The sequence below is a fragment of the Protobothrops mucrosquamatus genome, unplaced genomic scaffold, assembly GCF_001527695.2.
Source record: "Protobothrops mucrosquamatus isolate PMUCROS unplaced genomic scaffold, P.Mucros_1.0 scaffold394, whole genome shotgun sequence".
NCBI classification, from domain to species: domain Eukaryota; kingdom Metazoa; phylum Chordata; class Lepidosauria; order Squamata; family Viperidae; genus Protobothrops; species Protobothrops mucrosquamatus.
Window position 1 is genome coordinate 893,943 of NW_015386725.1, and position 18,799 is coordinate 912,741.

At 38.8% G+C, this 18,799-nt stretch overlaps 1 protein-coding gene across 1 annotated transcript in view; it reads right to left on the reverse strand.

Annotated features, from left to right (window-relative positions):
• Positions 1–18,799, reverse strand: part of ABTB2 (ankyrin repeat and BTB domain containing 2) — a 43,760-nt gene that overhangs the window by 5,433 nt on the left and 19,528 nt on the right. Inside the window, 10 exon segments of the mRNA XM_029284150.1 lie at positions 1,681–1,771; positions 4,815–4,917; positions 5,027–5,132; positions 7,419–7,597; positions 12,090–12,316; positions 13,602–13,737; positions 14,442–14,538; positions 16,234–16,335; positions 16,814–16,903; positions 17,749–17,914. Coding sequence (XP_029139983.1) covers positions 1,681–1,771; positions 4,815–4,917; positions 5,027–5,132; positions 7,419–7,597; positions 12,090–12,316; positions 13,602–13,737; positions 14,442–14,538; positions 16,234–16,335; positions 16,814–16,903; positions 17,749–17,914 — 1,297 coding nt within the window.

The following is an 18,799-nucleotide window of genomic DNA, read 5'->3' on the forward strand; positions in this document are numbered from 1 at the left end:
ATGTTTAATATGTTAGTTTAGGAGAGAGCTAAAGGATGTCATAGAATTGTTAACTTAAGGGTAATATAATTTAAGACAGAATATAATTATTGTATTGTAAACCCTGTGTGTAGCTCTGGGAAGTCGGGGGGAAGGGAGGGGGGTGGGGAAGGGTGGGGTATGAGGGAGGTGGGGAGTTATATTGTAAAAATTCTAAAAAATTTCAATAAAAATAAAATAAAAATGGAAGGGCACTTCGATTCCCACAATGGATGAATGAATGCCTGCAAAAGTTGATGGAGTTAGCAGAGATGGCTAAATTGACTGCTTTGATTTAAAAAAAAACCCCACAATTACTTTTGTTTCTACTTGGAAACCACTTCTGGACTTTGTGCTTGAGGTGAAAAAAAATGAAACTTTGATTTTGGATTGTACCAGTTAAATAGGTTTGTTGTTATAGAAATGGCTAGTTTATACTATTAGGTAAAAGTAAAAAGTTGAGGTTTGATGCTATTATGTTATTCTACTGCACTAAAGGGAGTTGGAAGTCAAAGTCTTTTCTTTCTTTCCCTTTTCCCCACACTTTTCCCTTTCCCCTCCCCTATTTTTCTACTATTTTCTTTTTGTATTTTATATTATAAATTAATTAAAAAAAGATCAACCCTAATGACAGGCAGAGCTGATGTGCAAAGACTGGTGTAAAGTTACCAAACACTGGTCAATACAATCCTAAAGTGCTTCTGTCTACACCAGGGGTGTCAAACTCGCCACGTCACATGACATGTTGCAACATATCGCGACTTTTCCCCATTGCCGGAGCTGGGATGGGTGCGGGTTTGCCATGACGCATCTGGCCCATGGGCCAGTAGTTTGACACCCCTGGTCTACACCTAGTTCATTGCCACATAATTACAGCCATTTAACCCAAATGCCAAAAAATAAAAAATAAAAAATTGACTGAGAGGTGAGGAAATTAAAAGCAAACCAACTGATTCTTTTGATTGTTCTAAATATTATCTTTTCTGGGTTTCTAGCTTTTACATATTTTCAGCCTGCTCTGTAAAAATGAAAGTAGAGAGCAGAAAGTAGAGAGCACTGCTGTGTATTAGATTTCACCCATCTACTTTTTTTCCATGTCGAAGTCAGCTTTATTTATTGTCTTTTGACAACATTCCACATCCTAGGTTATTTATCTGTTTAAAAATATTCCATATCACAATTGGTTGTGTTTTTTTTTTTAACAAGAAAGCCTCATAAGCTTTCAATTGCGTAAGTGGATTTAATACAAAGCCAGCAAGATTTTTTTTGCTCTATTCATATTTAATTTTGTTTAACAGAGCATGAAAATTATGCCTGGGAAGCTTTGGTTACTATCCATGGAATATACTTTTGCTAAATAAGATGACTATTCTTCAGTATGTGCTGGCATCTCATGAACACTTATAATGGGGAAAAAAATGAATTTTGGGTGGATCTGGCCTATCTGATGAAAAAAAAAATTGGCAGGCTTTTCGTTGCTGCTGATTTGGCCCTTATCCCATGGACATAAGCGTAAACCACTATCATTAGTCAGAGTTAATCATTGGTTGCTTATTGTGCAAATGGGCTAAGTATCAGAAGATAAATGTTTTCAAAAGCACAGCTCCACATTTCAGTGTTGTACAATGGAAAGAATAAACTGGACTATTCTTTGAAACCCACCTTGAAGATATTATATCTCATGTCACTAATTTCCACAATCTTACTGCCTTGAATGTCTTGTCCAGTTTTATTGGTCATCAGTGTCTTAAATCTGTGAAAACAAGCCGAGGTTTTAAAAGGTTATTTGCTTGGATTACGTTTTAGCTGATAAAGTATAAATGCCTTCCCACCACCCCACCCAGCTCCATTCTTTGAATTTTTGGGATGATCAGCTTTCCTAGTAGAAGCTTCCTGCAAAAATGAAACGAACAAAATAAATCTAACAGGTACTCTCTGAATTTATTGGAGAATTCTGATTCTAACTATCATACACGGAAAACGAGTCTTTCTTCAAACAGTTTGCAGGAATCCAATTCAGATTTAATTTCAAACTAGGTTGAGAAACAAGAACCAGGGATTATGATTATATGATGTCTCAGCACTGGGCACATATAAACTGGATTTGTAGTTAATTACAACAAAACAACATTGTAATCCCCCCTAAATATATGTGTTGTGTTACAGTAACACTATTTTGTGTACTATCCCAAGAGCGAAATTCTAAACTCACAACAAATATCGATGTAACTTTGCTTAAATTTTGGATTATGCCAACCCATAATCCCTAGGTTTTCACATATTTGTCATCTCACAATGGTGCAACTTATGCTTACAGTTATTGGCAGCAATTCAAACAGGCTAGGTTAGCTGAGATGGGATAACTACAAAAAGATTTGCTCTGCTCAAATAGCATCACAGTTATATCAGTCTAAGCTTAGTAAAAAAAAAGACACCAAAGTCATTTGTCCTTCCAATAATAGTGCTGGACCAATCCTACACTATGAATCTGGCATTTAATAAGAGTGTAGCCCTCTTCAAACTAGATTGAAATGGTTTCATGGATCATGAACAATATTCTAAGAATATCTTTGTTTGATAGGAGTGAACTCTTAGGTTATTAGTCATCATCCTATACAGTACATCAGGGGTCCTCAATCCCTGGGCTGCCGACCAGTACCAGTCCATGGCCTATTAGGAACTGGGCCACAAAGCTGGAAGTGAGTGGTGGGTGAATGAGCGAGATGGAAACCATCCCCTCCCCCATGGTCCATGGGAAAATTGACTTCCATTAAACCCAACTGCTGCAGTATATCTCATTCGGACATCCTGTCTACATTTTATGAAATAAAAGAGAGAGGCAGAGCTAGGAGCCATCTGCATATTGTTTTGACCAGTCCCCATACTCAAATACGGTAGCTATTTCTTGGTTTATTAGAAATGGGGTACTGCATGAAAGACAGATGAGCAGAATTCCGTGGCATAACTGCAAACATCTAACAGCATCAGATAAGCTAATCTTGCACAGTCCAGGTTAATGAGATTAACAGAAAGTAATTAATCACATAATACCTCCCACTTCTTTCAGCAAGGTTCATCTCTTTGCTATTGACCAAAGCACTAACAGAAACTCAGACCTAAACTGCAAATACAATAAAATCTGTTTCAGCTATAGGACCCTGATCAGCAATTATTCTTTTGTACAGAAATCTGCAGGGACTGGCTTATAATATCACATCTTCTGTGCTGGGTAGGTTTCTTTAGGAGTGATTAAATAAATTCAAATTTCAAAGAGACGGTATCTCTTTTTCTTAGGGAGAAATTTACAAAGCCCAGAACCAAAATGAAGTTCCTCTTTCTATTAGATTTAATAAGCCAAGAGGGACAAGATTAAGTATGTGAGAGGTCACTTAGACTTGGCCAATATTTTGTTTACATTCTCAAATTTCACTCGGTGGAGTGCTTTCAGTAATAACTGAGTATATGTAGGTGGAGCTGAGCACTTCCATAAAATGAAGAGGATTTAGTGCAGGCTTTAGTCAAAATGACTATAGACAATCTGATCTTTAAAGTATCTCGCAGCCATATCAAAAGAAACTACCGGGCATTCTATCACTGCTTGTCTAGAGCCAGAATGCAACTCCATGGACAATATTGATATAGTAATATAAATAGTGGTAACAAGGAACTTTTAAAATCAATTAAATATAGTATATTATTATTTCCAGTTTTTAAAATACAAACTTTTAAATTGACATATGACAATCACCTGTAGCCTTCCAGGTTTCTGCCTGGAAGCAGTAGCAGAAGTTCCTTTTTCTCCATTCTGGGCTTGTAAACATTGGAAATCTATTTTCCAGCCACACATGAATGGTTTCAGAGTGATATTGACTCACTCTTACTATTGTCAATTGCCTGACCTAGGTCTAATCACAATCCTCTACTGCTTCTGCTATTTTGGAATTTGGGATCGGGGTATAATTGTTGTATGCAGTACGGGGTGACATTAATTGCACTTGTAAAATGATCTTTGGAAGGATTGGGATGGGGTAGTGTACTTATCCTAGCCTTCCTTGATCTTTTAGTGGCGTCTGATATCATAGGTTACAGTATCATTTTAAATTGGCTCTGAGGTTTAAAGGAGAAGACATGGTGTTGGGATGGCTTTTTTCCTTGCTCTATAGCTTGTTCCACTCAGTGTTAGTGGGGTCTAGGACAGGAGTAGGCAACCTTGGCTCTTTTATGACTCGTGGACTCCAATTCCCAGAATTCCTGAGTCAGCCATGCTGGCTCAGGAATTCTGGGAGTTGAAGTCCACGAGTCATAAAAGAGCCAAGGTTCCCTATCCCTGGTCTAGGACAACTCACTGCAGTCAACTCGCTACAGCCATCTTGCCGTGGGCCACTCAGCCCAGCCAACTTGCTGTGGCCATCTTGCCACAGCCAACTTGCTGCGGGGCAACTCAACCCGGGACAATCCATGTGATAAATGTTACCCCCCCCCGGTGTTTATATTATGTCCGTTTTTGCCAATGGAAATAATGTTGAAGAAAGAGTGGCGGATAATATTTTCCAAGATGGCCATGGCAAGTGATCACATTCCGGTGTTAGTGGGGGGAGAGATCTACTGTAACTTAAGGATACTACTTTGCAGGGTTTCTCAGAACTCTACTTTCTTTTGTCCCCTATTTAACACCTACAAGCAACTTCTCAATAAGGTTATTTGTTAGTATAGGGTAAGGTATCACCCATATGCCATAACTAGGTGATCCTTTGCATAATTCAGTACCAAGTATCACTCGCTGAGAAGAAACTCACTTATTTGAAGCAGTAACCAAGAGAACTTTATGGGCATAAAACAGTTTTCCTTCCACTTGAAACGTCACATCAGACATATCTTTGTTATTTAGAAAGTGAGGATCTGCATAGAAGAGACAAAAGGGGAAGTTTAATTAGGTTTCACTGTAGAAAAACACAATAAGAAACCAATATCCGCTCGATAACTACTGTTTGAAGATTAAGTACTTTACCTAGACGGGCTGGCAGTGTCTTTCTGATTTCAGGAATACTGGGTATGGGGCTGCTTCCGTAGCAGTGAGTAAAAATAGCTGCAAGATGCTGGCTGATTGAGTCATTCTGTGAATAGACAAGTTAAAGAAACATATTATTCTGCTTGTATTATATAGAGGAGAGCAAAATGTATTTGAATTCATCTCTTTGCCAAGGATGAATGCAATACTCACGCAGAGGGAAAAATAACTGTATCTACACTGATACCTATCCCTGTATCTAAAATAAATAAAATTCCTTTCTCAACCCTATGGGTGGTATCTGTTTTTACCAAAGGCCCATGAGGTTGAGGGTTCTGCACAGTATCTCTAATGATCCTAGTATTTCCCTCTTCTGACAGAGAGCTCTGATGTTGTTCCTGGGATCTTTTAGAGCACGGGTGTCAAACTGCCGGCCCGTGGGCCAGATGCGTCAAACGGAAGCCGCACCCACCTCATTGCCAGCAATGGCGAAACCGTCCCAACACGTTGCGCGACGTCATGTGATGTCGCAAGTTTGACATGTCTGTTTTAGAGACACTCTCCCAATTTAGTATTCATACATGAAAGTGCTCCTTCCACCACTGACCACTTTGGCCTTTATTTTCCACATACCTCTACCTGTAAGAGATCTGAGGATCTCTTGTACCTAAGAAATATAAAATTAACTGAGGTAGATTTTCTGAAGTGTTTGCCATTTTTGTCTCATTCTAATCTCTGGAAAGAAATAACTGCTAATACTAGAGGAGGATTGATCAACAAAACTATTTTGTAAAGGTACTGGCAATATATATATATATATATAAATTGTAAATTGCATGTTCAGTTGTATGACAGAAAAGGAGTATTTAAAATATTATTAATGTATGTGTGCAAATTTATGAATGAAAGCCTTTATTAAATATCCACTCATTATAGATACGCCAAACAGAGGCTGTCATAATTTGGTCCTGTGATAACAATGGACTCACTTGAAAAGTCAATTATGTTGGGAGTGATTAGTAAAAAAAGGAGAAGGGGCTGCCCTGGTATCCATTGACAGAACACTATAAAGCAGTGGCCCCCAACTTTTAGGCACAGGGACTGGTTCCATGGAGAGTTTTTTCCATGGACCGGTTTTGTGTGCTGCCTGCATCCCGCGGATGGGGCTTCGCTTGTTTGCACAGCCCTGTTTCTGGCATGCCATGGACTGGTGCGGGTCCACAGACTGGGAGTTGGGGACTCTGCTATAAAGGATGACCCTGGGATGACCATGGTGGACCTGAAGGAGGTGGTGCCAGACAGAGGAGCATGGAGAGTGCTGATCCATAGAGTGGCTGAGGATCGGACATGACTGAGTGGCTGATGACAACAATGACAGATGATTTACGTTTGTATTAGAATTAGGGCTTCTACTGCAAAAGAGAGCTTTTCCTTCTGGTCCCTGTTAGTGCTGCCAGTAAACAAGCATAGATAAATATAGCCAGGGGTGAGTGAAACATCTAGAACTAATTATGGTTTTCCAAAAGCTTAAAACTCTTTTTTGGTTAGGTTATAATTTTGGAGCTCATTGTAAGTATCTTGTCAAAATGGCTAAGACAAGAAGAAAACCCATCTTACCCTTTCCTGAAACAGCTTTTTCTCAGCAGGTAGACTGGTGAAGCTAAAAGGGACTGTGCCAAAAACCTAAGTACAAAGCAAAGGTGAGCTTTGAATTTCAAAACCCAACCATTCTTTTAAAACTAGTTCTCTGCTTTCACATCCATTTTCTAGAAGAACAACTAATGAGACAAAATGCTAATTTGCTGGACAGGAACATGTGAAATCTGCAGCTGTCTTTTGTTATATTCTCCAGTAAACGGACTCAGTGACATTGCTGTATACATATTCAGGAAAGCTTAATCCAGTTGGTATGTTTATTCTAACTGGCTTAATTTTCCTCCAGTATGTGATTGTGAACTGTGAGATTGTTCAGCCTTTTGACTTTTTTTTCCACATTTTTGTTTGAACTATTATTTCAGTATCAAAAATAAGCAGCTCTGAAGGTTGATTAATGGATTTCTCCTCTGAGTGCTTGCAACTTCAGAAGAAGAAAGTCAACAAATCCAACTGCAGTGTGGATGCAATGAATGAATGAATGACTAGGAAGTGCAAGTAATCTAACAAGCAATAAGAGTAGATGACTTTGGCAATTGGTACCTTTGAGATCTACCCTAGTCATCCAGTGCCAGTAGATGTCTTTCTTCATATAGTGCATTATTGGCACGTCTTACCCAGGCCAAAGATCACCAAAATCATATAAGTGTTTGAGATCTCCAGATTTTTGCATGAAGAATGATATTAGGAAAGGAGGACAGGGAGCTGAAGTGAAGCTTATAGTTTTAGAACAGCTTACTTTGCTGGTTCTGAGGATTTCAAACATTAGCTTCAGTCCATCATTCACTAACTCTTCATTGTATTCTTCTTCTTTAATGGTGACAAATTCCCGTAGGAGGTTCTGTACTAGTGAGTAACGAGACTGATAAAAAGTTGTTCGTAGTGACTCAATCCATACATGCAGCTTCCATGGGATTCCTGGAACCATTCCGAAATAAAGGGGAAATACAATTTTATTAATAAGTGTGGACATCCAACCATTTTTTTTAAACAACATGTAGATAAGAGGCAAATACGTACTCTGTATTATATCAAATGGTTGATATTAATGTTCTAATAGCACTAGAAGCTTATTTATAGAGTATGACATGGTGGGACCGGGAGATATAATATTCCAAATAGATATATAAAAGATGTGATTTATTTTTTAAGGATTACTATAAAAAAATAACAGAGCTTAACAGGATTAAAAACCTGCTTTTGCTTTATCTTTATGTGCATGGATGACATGCTTAATAATATGGATGCATTGAAAATGGTTCCCACACTGCTTTCACTGTGAAACTATCTATGCAAATATGATCAGGATGGATTGTATGGTTATTTGTATGCCACAAATCTGGTAATGAATAGATATCTCCATTGTTGCACAAAAGTATGCAGTCTATTCTAGTTATGTAGGAAGAATTTGAAGACTTTTCCAGGCATGGTACCAGAGCAACTCCAAGACTATTCCAAACATAGCATAGAATTAGCAGGGATTACTCAAGGTTAGATAACACATTACTTTAACCTAGTAGTGAGCTCCTCTATTTCTTCTTTTCTTTTTTATCAGTTTGGATAATTTGATTTTCTAAGAAAGTAGACAGGTAGGTTTAATCCCACTTTCTGCCATTGTTGTTTAAGTTCTCTGCTGTCCATGCTTCTGAATACCCCAAATCTAGCTGATAAGATGTAGAGCAGAGGTCCTCAACCTTTTGGGCACCAGGGACCGTTTCTGTGGACAGAGGTTTTTCCACGGACCAGAGGGGGCGTTGTTTTGTGTGCTGCCTGCATCCCATGGATGGGGCTTTGCTTGTTTGTGCGGACCGGTTGCTGGCATGCCACGGCCCGGTACTGGTCCATGGACTGGAGGTTGGGACCCCTGATGTAGAGTACCACTGAATGAATGCTGAGAAAAAGAATATTAGTAGTGCTCGTATTTTCTTATGAAAAACCCAAGAGCCTGAATTGCACTGCGCTTCATAAAAGTATATCTGGCTCACATTTATGGAAGTTCATCTCCAACATGTCTCAAGGGCTTAAGTGAAGCAAAACCATGCTGGATTAACTGGAGAATTATTCTAACCAGAATATAGCTGGATTCCCTAGCCCCAATTCTAACTCTAACTCAAGAGCAGGTACATCAGCAAATAAGGTTACTACAGAACAATATGGGTGAAACAGAGAATCAAGGGAAAAACTCTGCTTCTTTAGTCATGAGATATCAGAACTAAAATGAAGTGTTTCTTTTGCTTCCTCAGCTTGTCAGCAAAAATGAAAGGTGAAGAAATAACTCCTACTGTTAAAATGAGAAATTTGCAAGAATGCTCTGTAGCTTTTTTTTCATACATGAATAAAGATTAGAATTCAGATGCTGCTGTTTCTTCTTAAACATCGTTTCAATTCTGAGGAAAGAATGCAAAGCAGGGCAGAACTTCTACACAAGTTTGAAATAGAAAGAAGAAATTCAATTATATATGGCTTGTTACCAAATGACCCATTTTACGTAGCTGTTTAAATGACAAATCCAATCTTCATCTGTGATTAATCCAATATTCTTAAACTAATGTTTTCAAACTTAATTAAAAAAAAATCTTGCACTGGATTGCATCTCATTTAAAGTACAAAAAACATTTGAGCAGATCATGTGCCCTAATAATGAGACGGCTCTTTCATTTTAATGTTCATTTAATGCATTTTCAAAAATCTGATCTCCTCCTTAAAGAGGGAGATTGAAACTCTCCAAAGTTTTAAGAACCAATTTTCCAGCCGTTAAAAGAGGATTGAGGCACAAGCAGTTGTTTCTTAATAGTCAATCTTTATTTCAGGACAATGGTATCAGTGCCAAAGCTGAAGTTTATTTATTGCCAAAGCATTATCCTATTACTGTAGTTCAGTTATTTGACCAATAATGTATATTTTGCAGTACAGACTAAAGCTGGTCCTTCAGCTTTTTCCAAACATTCTTCCTGGAATAAATTAGAACTGCAACTAGACTTTTATAACATATGTTTTAATTAAGTATGGCATTTTTGCCTGAATCATATCAGAGACAGATGCAAAATTAGTTGCATCTAAGTATAAATACTAAGTGCTTTTATTTATTTATTGTATTTTTAGAGCAAACTGTAAACAAACATTAAAGACGGAGAGATATCTGTTGATCATATTTTTATTTTTCCTAGCTAAAATAACAGCCATCATCAGAGGACTCTACTTTCTACTTCAGGAAGTAAAATAATAATGATATACCTGGAATATTTTACAACAAGTTTTTTAAATCTGTTTGAAATTGGGGTTGCTCCTGAGGCTTTAATGTTTGGCCAAGACCCTGGCTGCTGCTTAGAATGAAGAGAGACCGATGGCCTTGAATTGGATTCTATCAGTGAATTCTAGAGAGCTCCTTGCTCTTCAGAAGAACATCAGGGGGTGAAGTGGCAGAGAAGATACCTAGAGCCCTTCAATCATTTCCCACTGTTGTCACTTCTATGGATAGCTATTTGGTGGTCTTCATTAGAGTGTCCCAGTCTCTCCTAAGGAAGGAGGGTTGGAGGAATAACGGCAATGTTGCTGGGACAAATATTGTAAGCAGCTATTGGGGAACGTTGCTCACTTGCATTCTAAGACTCCAGCTGGGCAAATCCTTTGGATTTGACTGAGGTAAGGTCTAGCATGGTTATCTAGGAAGAATTTGAGCTGTTAGTTCTGAAGAAGTGGACAAGGCCCCCAGGGCATGTGTATTAAACCCATGTCCCTCCTCATTGGTCAAGGTCTCTTAAGAGACAATATATGGTTGGACCCAGTTGATGATAAATGCATCCTCAAGAAAGAGAGTACTTTCTTTGGCTCTTAAGGAGGTGATGGTTCATCTCCTCTTCAAGAAACAACTCTTGGATTCAACAGCATTAGACAATTTTCATCCAGTCTCCAAACTTCCCATTTTAAAGAAGGTTGTTGAGAAATAGTTGGTTTGTAGCTCTAAACTGAAGGAAACAGATTATTTGGAGCCCGTTGTTGGGCTTAAAATGATGACATAATACTGAGATGACACTGATCACACATGTACGTAAATTATCTTAATGAGGAATGACTTTGGGATGGTACATTCATCCTAACAATCCTTGGTATCTGGCAGCTGTTGGTACAACTAATCACTGTATACTTTTGGACTGGCTTTAAGGCTAGGAATGGGACATATGATATCACAGTGCTTCCTTCCTCCATGGCTGGTTCTAGTCATTATTAGTGGGGGGAAGAGATCTAGCCTGAGAACTCTGCTTTGTGGTGTTCCTTAGGGCTCTATTCTTTCTCCATTCCTATTTCACATCTACATGAAACCATTGGATGACTCCATCTGTTGATATGGTGTCAGGAGGCAGCAGTATTCTGATGCTATCTTCTTATTCTAGGTCAGGGTCTCCAACCTATGGGCCACGGCCCCACTATTGGGCCAGAGGACCATGGCAATGGTTGGCTGGTGTGTGCATGCGTACGTGCGTATTCCCCCCCACTCACGCTAGTGCCGGCAGCCCCATTTGCTCATGCACGCCGGGGCGAATGGGGCTGCTAGCGCCGGGTGGGTGCGCGTGGCTCGTTTGCACCTGTGCGAATGGGGCCGCTAGCACCGGATGGGTGCTCATAGCCCATTTGTACATGCACAAATGGGGCTGCTAGTGCCACGCCAGTGCATGTGGTCCCATTTGCATGCACGTGTGCACCAATTTGGAAGCTGCTCTCCTTTCCTCCAGGCTGCGAGCCCAGAAGGGTTGAAGACCTCTGTTCTAGGTGACTCAAAGATGTTGTTCATGGTTCTTCCCCAATGCCTGGTGGCAAACATATCCAGTATACCTTCTCCCTCCTATTTTCTCCAGAACAACAACCCTGTGAGGTGAGTTGGGCTGAGAGAGAGTGACTGGCCTAAGGCCACCCAGTTGGCTTTCATGGCCAAGATGGGACTTTAACTCTTGGTTTTTTGCTTTCAAGCCTGGAGCCTTAACCATTAAACTTATTATTTTTAATCTTTTTTCCAAAACTCTTAATAAAAAATACCAAAACAAGCCCTGCCTTGATCACTTCCTGAACTACTACTATAAGTTCTACATATTTGAGGGTGCCCATCTGGAAGCCATTTTGTTCAGAATGCAATGGTGAAGATAGTTACCGCTATTTTGCAAGATCTTGCCTGCAGAAACCCAGACAATCACTTGATGATAGCAAAAAGATTACAGAAGTCTCCTCTTTGCTGGCATCTGGTAGTTGTCAGATTTTTTTTTTTACAATCTGAATAGGTAGCCCTTTAAAATAAATCCAGCATTAAATATATATATTTAATACAGGCACACCACACACACAGACACGCATGTACAAGTGACTTAAGGAATTCTCCCATGTCTTACAATGATAAGGAGAGTCAAAAACAAAATCTTACCAAGTACTCTCAGTTCCATTGTGATATCAACATAGCCATGCTCTGCACTGTAATACATGGCCTCCTGTAATGCTTTCATTCTGGTTTTGCATAACTTAACTTGGCCCTCATTAGAGCTTCCTTGGCTGGAAGTATCGCTTTCCACACCCTCTGCTAAAATTTCTTCCAGTGAGAGAACATCTCCCTTTGACTGCTGTGGCTGGGTCAACAGCTTACGCAGGACATTTCTGTAAAGTAAAAGCAAAAGGTGAGCTATATAGATCTGGAAACTATGAGATAATTCCGTTTACTCTGGTAATTGGGTTAGTAAATGCCACAAAGATCACTTTAACAATGCCAAGGAATCTTTCTAGACAAGCAAAAGAAATGCAAAGATGGAATTTAGCAACATTTTCTCTTTTAACTATTTTTAACTTTGTTTACTGAAGTATTCACTAGGCCACACACAAATTTACACTATAACCATACCTTGCAATTTAAAACAGTCTTGCTTGTTTTAAATTGACACTAGCAGCTGCACTCTGTGAATTGAGTTTAAAGATACACACTGTGCGTGTGTTTATGTGTGTTTATATTGAGATTTTTTAACAAGAATAATTAATGCAAACTAAAGTAGAATGAGAAAAAAAAGTAAGAAAGAGAGATAAAAAAAGCGCAAAGTGTAAAAAAGTAACAGGAAGATATGACAAAAAAGTAAAAAAAAAGAATATATAAAAAAGATATAAAGAAGTGGCTTTTGATCTTTACAGCAGGTTTAAGTACAATAATATTTTAACCTCTCTATCTAAGCTTATAATCATGATTTTCTCTTTTCTGTAGCCTAACTTGTCTAAATATCAGAACCATAAAACACAACTTCACTTTTTTCTTTTTGACACAAACATCCATATTTTTTCAAGGACTGCAAAAGATATAAAAAGATTTTTATTCTAAATCTCCCTTGCAGCTACTCTCCTTGTTGCTGTTTTTTTCCCCCTACTCCAAGATACTAGAGCCTTTGGTAATTTGAGTATTTTCTATTAATGTTTGAAATTTCTGGGCCAATGGTTCTCCATAAAAAAATAATATAACAAAAGATACTAATTTAGAAATATTTAGAAATATAAATTTTGCTCCTGATGGTAGCAAAAATATGAATAGGTGGCTGATATTTACAAAATGATTAAAAATGGAGTGATGCTAGGATACAAAAACTTGAGGAATACAATTGTATTAGGGTGCAGAAACATCCTGGCAGAACTATTGCTTCCATCACGTGACACCTGGTAAGTGAAAAAGTAAAGGAGAGACCATTATTCTCTGAGATTGCACTTCAGTCCATAATCCACCAGTATCTTTTGCATGTTATTGAACCAGCCAGAGGCCTTTCATAAAGTCCTGTGAAAGAACCCAAATAAATCCCTTGCTCCAGGTGCTGATATAAAGCACAAAAGGAAAAAGAGCTGACATCTCTTCTTCTATCATCCATGGGGCACACCTGCCTACACTTATCAACCTATGCCTATGATTTACCTGTGTCCATGAGCAGCAGCATGGCTGAAACAGTTCATGTCCTCATGAAGCGATGAGGAGATTCCATTGGCTTCCAGCATACTCAGAAGGGGATCAGCTCCTCGGCTCAGCAGCAAACTGACCAGCTCATAGTTACCTAGAAATGCAAACAGTTGTATTGATTTTTTTTGTGAAGTTGTAAGATAGCAGTTAATCCATCCTTCCTTCCTTCCTTCCTTCCTTCCTTCCTTCCTTCCTTCCTTCCTTCCTTCCTTCCTTCCTTCCTTCCTTCATCTAATTTGTAATAGTGGTCTTGTTTATTTGATGAGATGTGGGTACCAAATGTCACTGTGTAAATACAGTAATGTGCAAAAGTTTGTGTATATCTATATGCATACCATTATTTTCTATTATAGTTTCCACTCCCCAAAAAGGGAGTAAGAATCATGCCAAGTGGATCTATGTGCATATACTGGGATCACATATTAACTTGTGTACATACACTAAGTACAAATCATCATTTCATAATCCTACATAGTCTCAGTGCCCCACTGCAAACAGGCTGCCAGGAACTGCATGACTATGTAAGTAAAAATATTTGGCACTTCTGAAATTATCGTTTCTTCCAAATTTGGGGTTTTTGACACTTCACAGTCAGACTGAAACCCAAATAGATATTGGAGGCAATTGTTTTAAGATTATGTATCTATACCAATATTTCTCAACTTCAACAACTTTAAGATATGTGAACTTCAACTCCCAGAATTCTGCAGTCAGCCAATACTGGGAGCTGAAGTTGCTGAGGTTGCGAAACCTCTAAACTTTATTAGGAATGAAAATGCAACACTTGAAGAGACTTGCCTGCTGCTGAGGCCAATTGAAGTGGTGTCTCAGCATAGTTGTCTTCTCCACTGTTGACAGCAGAACCTTCAACGTGAGCCCCTGCATCCAGCAGCAACTGTAAAAAAAAAAAACCAGGGAATTTGAAGAAGAAATGGAGGCAGGGAGACTGCTAATCATGGCATCTACCTTGTGGTTTGCGGTTATTGTAAGACCTACAGTAAGGTTACTAGATGTGGACTGTAATATTCCAGATGGTCAGTAGAGGGCAGCAAATATTATTCTGTAAGCCTCTGCTACTCACTAGTGGTTATCTGGAATTTTGTAGCGCAGATCTGATAGTCCTAACATATACCATTTTGGGAATTTAATTCACTAACTCTAAAAAGTTTCTCTCTTTGACTATTTTTTAAAGCTCTGGTAATTTTCAAAGAGACAGCTGTATGTCAGATGCATGAAAATATAACATTTCCAGATATTTCTGAAAAGTGGCAGATACGGAAAACCATTTGGAAATACGCTTAGAATTCAGAATTGTTCCTAAATGATTGTATCCACATTTGGATTCATGGCCTCCAGCTGTTTTTAATCTCACTAGCTGAGCACCATTCCATAAAGCTACTTGGATGGATTATCTTCCAATCAGTCCATTATGATAAGAAATGTAACTGAAAGAAAGAAAGAAACATGCTTTTGTTCTCCTCAGTCTCAATCCCTTCGGTTTTGTGTCCGTTGACTTTTGGATTATCTGAGCTTTACTACTTATATATGTATCCCACTTTGGCTTGAGAGATATGGTTGCAATGAGGATGTCCACAGACAGCCCGTGTGTCTGTGCCAACAACATTTTCACAAGGTCTCTTGAGTGCTCCACCCTCTTTCCCGCTTTTCCAAGCTAAGCAGCTTCTGTCTTTTACCAGGAAGTAAAGACAGCTTCCTACCTCCTTTTTTCTTTCTACTTAAGACTGCTTTGAGGAGGGAAAGTTGGTTTATGTATATACCTGCCTGTTCATCCATAACAGGGCAAGGCCATGTACATTTTGCGTGTAGCTGTCTGTGTCTAAGTGAAATAAGTGTCTGAAGACTGTATGTTTTGTGTGTGTGGAGACAGTTCTATATCTTTCAGTGCATACACAAATGCATGCCAATAAATGTGCCTAATCAGGTTCCTTGGCACATTTTGTACCTCCCAGCTGGCAAAATATTGCCTGTTCCAGTAAAAATAAACATTGACTATGAAAGCAATGCTTTGTTTTTGAAATACATTGGTGGTGTTACTTCTTTCCTAAATCTGCGTTTATGAATTGTTGCCAGTTTCCCTGGGAAAGTCTGAGGAAGGCATTTTATTTATTTGCTTATTTGTATCCACCTGATTATTTTTACAAATAACTCAAGGTGGCAAACGTATCCAACATACCTTCCTCTTCTTATTTTCCCCACAACAATCACTCTGGGAGGTGAGTTGGGCTGTGAGAGATTGACTGGCCCAAGGCCAGCTATTGGATAAAATATATGACCGGCCCAAAAATGCCCAGCTTGTTTTCATGGCTAAGGTGGGATTAGAACTCAGAGTCTCCTGGTTTCTAGCCAGTTGCTAGACCAAACTGGCTCTCATTGCTAGTGAAAACATAGGTGCTTCCAAATTGAGGCATACTCAGCAGCAAACACAGACTGGTGCCTTCCAGACATGTTGGAGCAATCCACAAAATCCCAGGCAGCATGGATTTTCATCTTGTTAGAGATGCGTTATGAATGTCCAATCATATTCTTTTCAGGTTTCATGTGAAAGTTTGACAACTTGTCTTTTGCTGACCTGGACGACTGAGATATGGCCATGCAATACAGCGAAAGTGAGCGCAGTCCAGTGTCGGCTATCAGGATGAACTGATGGGTATCGAGATGAACTTCCAGGAACCTGGGAAAAAGGGAGAAATGTTTATTGGTTGCAATTCTTCTTGTTGTTAAGCTCCTAAAATGCGTTTGAGAATAGCACAACCTTGGCAAATTGCAATCCTTGGAATCTGTGGGCTGACATAACTCTGAAAATTCTGCCAATACTAATTAGTGTGTTTAATTCCTTAGGTTGGTTGATTGGTTTAGAATGCATCTACTAGTTTTCTTTATAGGTTGTTCTTGCAGAGGAAAAAGATTTATTCTTTCAATTTCTGCATACCTTTGCATTATAATTCATTATCTCATCTACGGCAGGCATTGTTGCTTTAGAATCCATAAGTACCACCACCACTATCACCATCATTTCTAAAAAAAAAGAAATTTCTCTCCAAACCTATTCAGCAAATTATTATATGAACCTCAAAATGCAATATTTCACTTTGCAAATATTAAATAAGTATCCATACCCATTTACCTTTCTGCAGCCGATTTTCACTTACTGGTATATCCAGATTTGCTCCAGCATCAATCAGCATCTGCACCATGGCTTCATCTCCAGCAGAACAGGCATACATGAGTGGAGTCATACCCTTTAAGAACAAAGTACACAGCCAGTTATTGTATTTCCAAAAGCAAACAAAATGTTGGGTTCTATATATTCTACATCTGCACATTTGTTTCTTCACACTTTATAATACATCTATATTATCCATATATGATATACTTTGGCATAAATATTTTTCTTCTTATAAACATTGGAAGTAGACTAGGCATGGAATTAATTTCAATGTAAGGATTTATATTGATTCTCTTGCAGAAATGCTTAACTGTTGCACATTATTCTTTTACTTCTCTTTTTGTCTGTGAGACATAAAATGAATGCATTCATATAACACATGAACCATAAACACAGGTTAATAACACAAAATTGCTATGTCAACATAGCACACTGTGTTATGAATTCAGAGGTGGGCAGAAGTGAGTTCCAGATGACATACTATGAGACACTGAGACAACATTGGTTTACAGCTACTATATTTGCTTTACAAATTTACTTTGTCTACAAATCTTGACAATGCCTTTATGATATCGGTCAGATTAATGAGGCTTCTGAAATTCTTGTATTTCCCCTTGTAAATTTAGTTACTGCCTTCTATTGACTGAAGTCTCCTATAACAGGATGATGCTTTGGCATTTCTAAGGAAAAGGAGAAGCACAGATGTGCCCAGTTTTGCTAAAATAACTAGAGTCAGTTAAAAGCTCGTAGTGCTGAATGATACAGAATATCAGAGTAGCCCTGAGTCCACCTGTAGTAAGAATTTTTACATGCTGGTTTGGGGAAGAGTATAAGTTGACATGATTGTAATAACCTGGACTATCGATTTGGATCTTGCTCATCTATGTCGTGAATGTGATAGAACTGACTTTTATATACCTGATCATCCATTGTATTAACGCCTTCAGGTCCTAAGGCTTCTATAGCTTGGTTAATCAGATCAGTCCTTCCACAGTTCAACATTCGAAACCCCAGATCCTGCTGGAATTTTTCAATAGCAGCCTTTGCATCCATTCGCCGGAAGGAACTAAAGCAGCATTCTGGCCTGTGGAAGTGTTACAACCAAACAATGCAACCAGAGCTTATTAATATTATTAATATTGCAGCTAGTGTCCTGTATCCCAGCATGTTGTGATCTTGCTTTCACTAAGGAAGAAACAGATGTAACGAAAGACATAGAATTATTTCTGCTTCACATCGTTCCGGCTACAGTATTTGCCTTCCCTCACCATTAATCTGAGGACTGTTTTACATTTGATAGGGCAGAAATCTGAGTTGGCGTAAAGGATTGTATTATTTCAGACTTGAGATAAAGAGATCATGTTTCTAAATGATGTTTCTAACTCAAATTTCCTACCAAGAGGCAATATTTTTAGCTCCCAGTTCTTGTTAATCATTTGCAGGGAACATTCAGAAAAGGCACAATTCCTCTTGTAGGCTGAAAAGTTACAATCCTATCATTCATGCTCATCTCACTTGACCATGTGTAGATCAGACCTAAGACAGATGCTTTGTTAACCATTTTGTTAACAGATGACTTTGTCTTCAATTCATCCCACGATGCAGAAACTTATTATTTAATTAGAGAATGTATATGGCTCTGGGAGCTTACAAAAAATCCCAATACACAAACAATAAATACAATAACTCCCCACTCCCAGGCAACAAAAATCAATCTAACAAGCTACTTGATAGTTTCCTTCCCATTCTGGGTTCTCCAGGCCTGTTGGCAAAACCAGGTCTTCAGGGCCTTGAGAAAGAGTGTCAAAGTGGGGGCCAGTTTAATCTGCCTGGGAATGATGTTCCAATGGGAGGGAGTCACTAGGAGAAGGGATCATTGTGTGGATGCTCTATAGCAGGGGTGTCAAACTGCCGACCCGCGGGCTGGACGCCTCACAAAGAAACCGCACCTACCCCATTGCCGGCAATG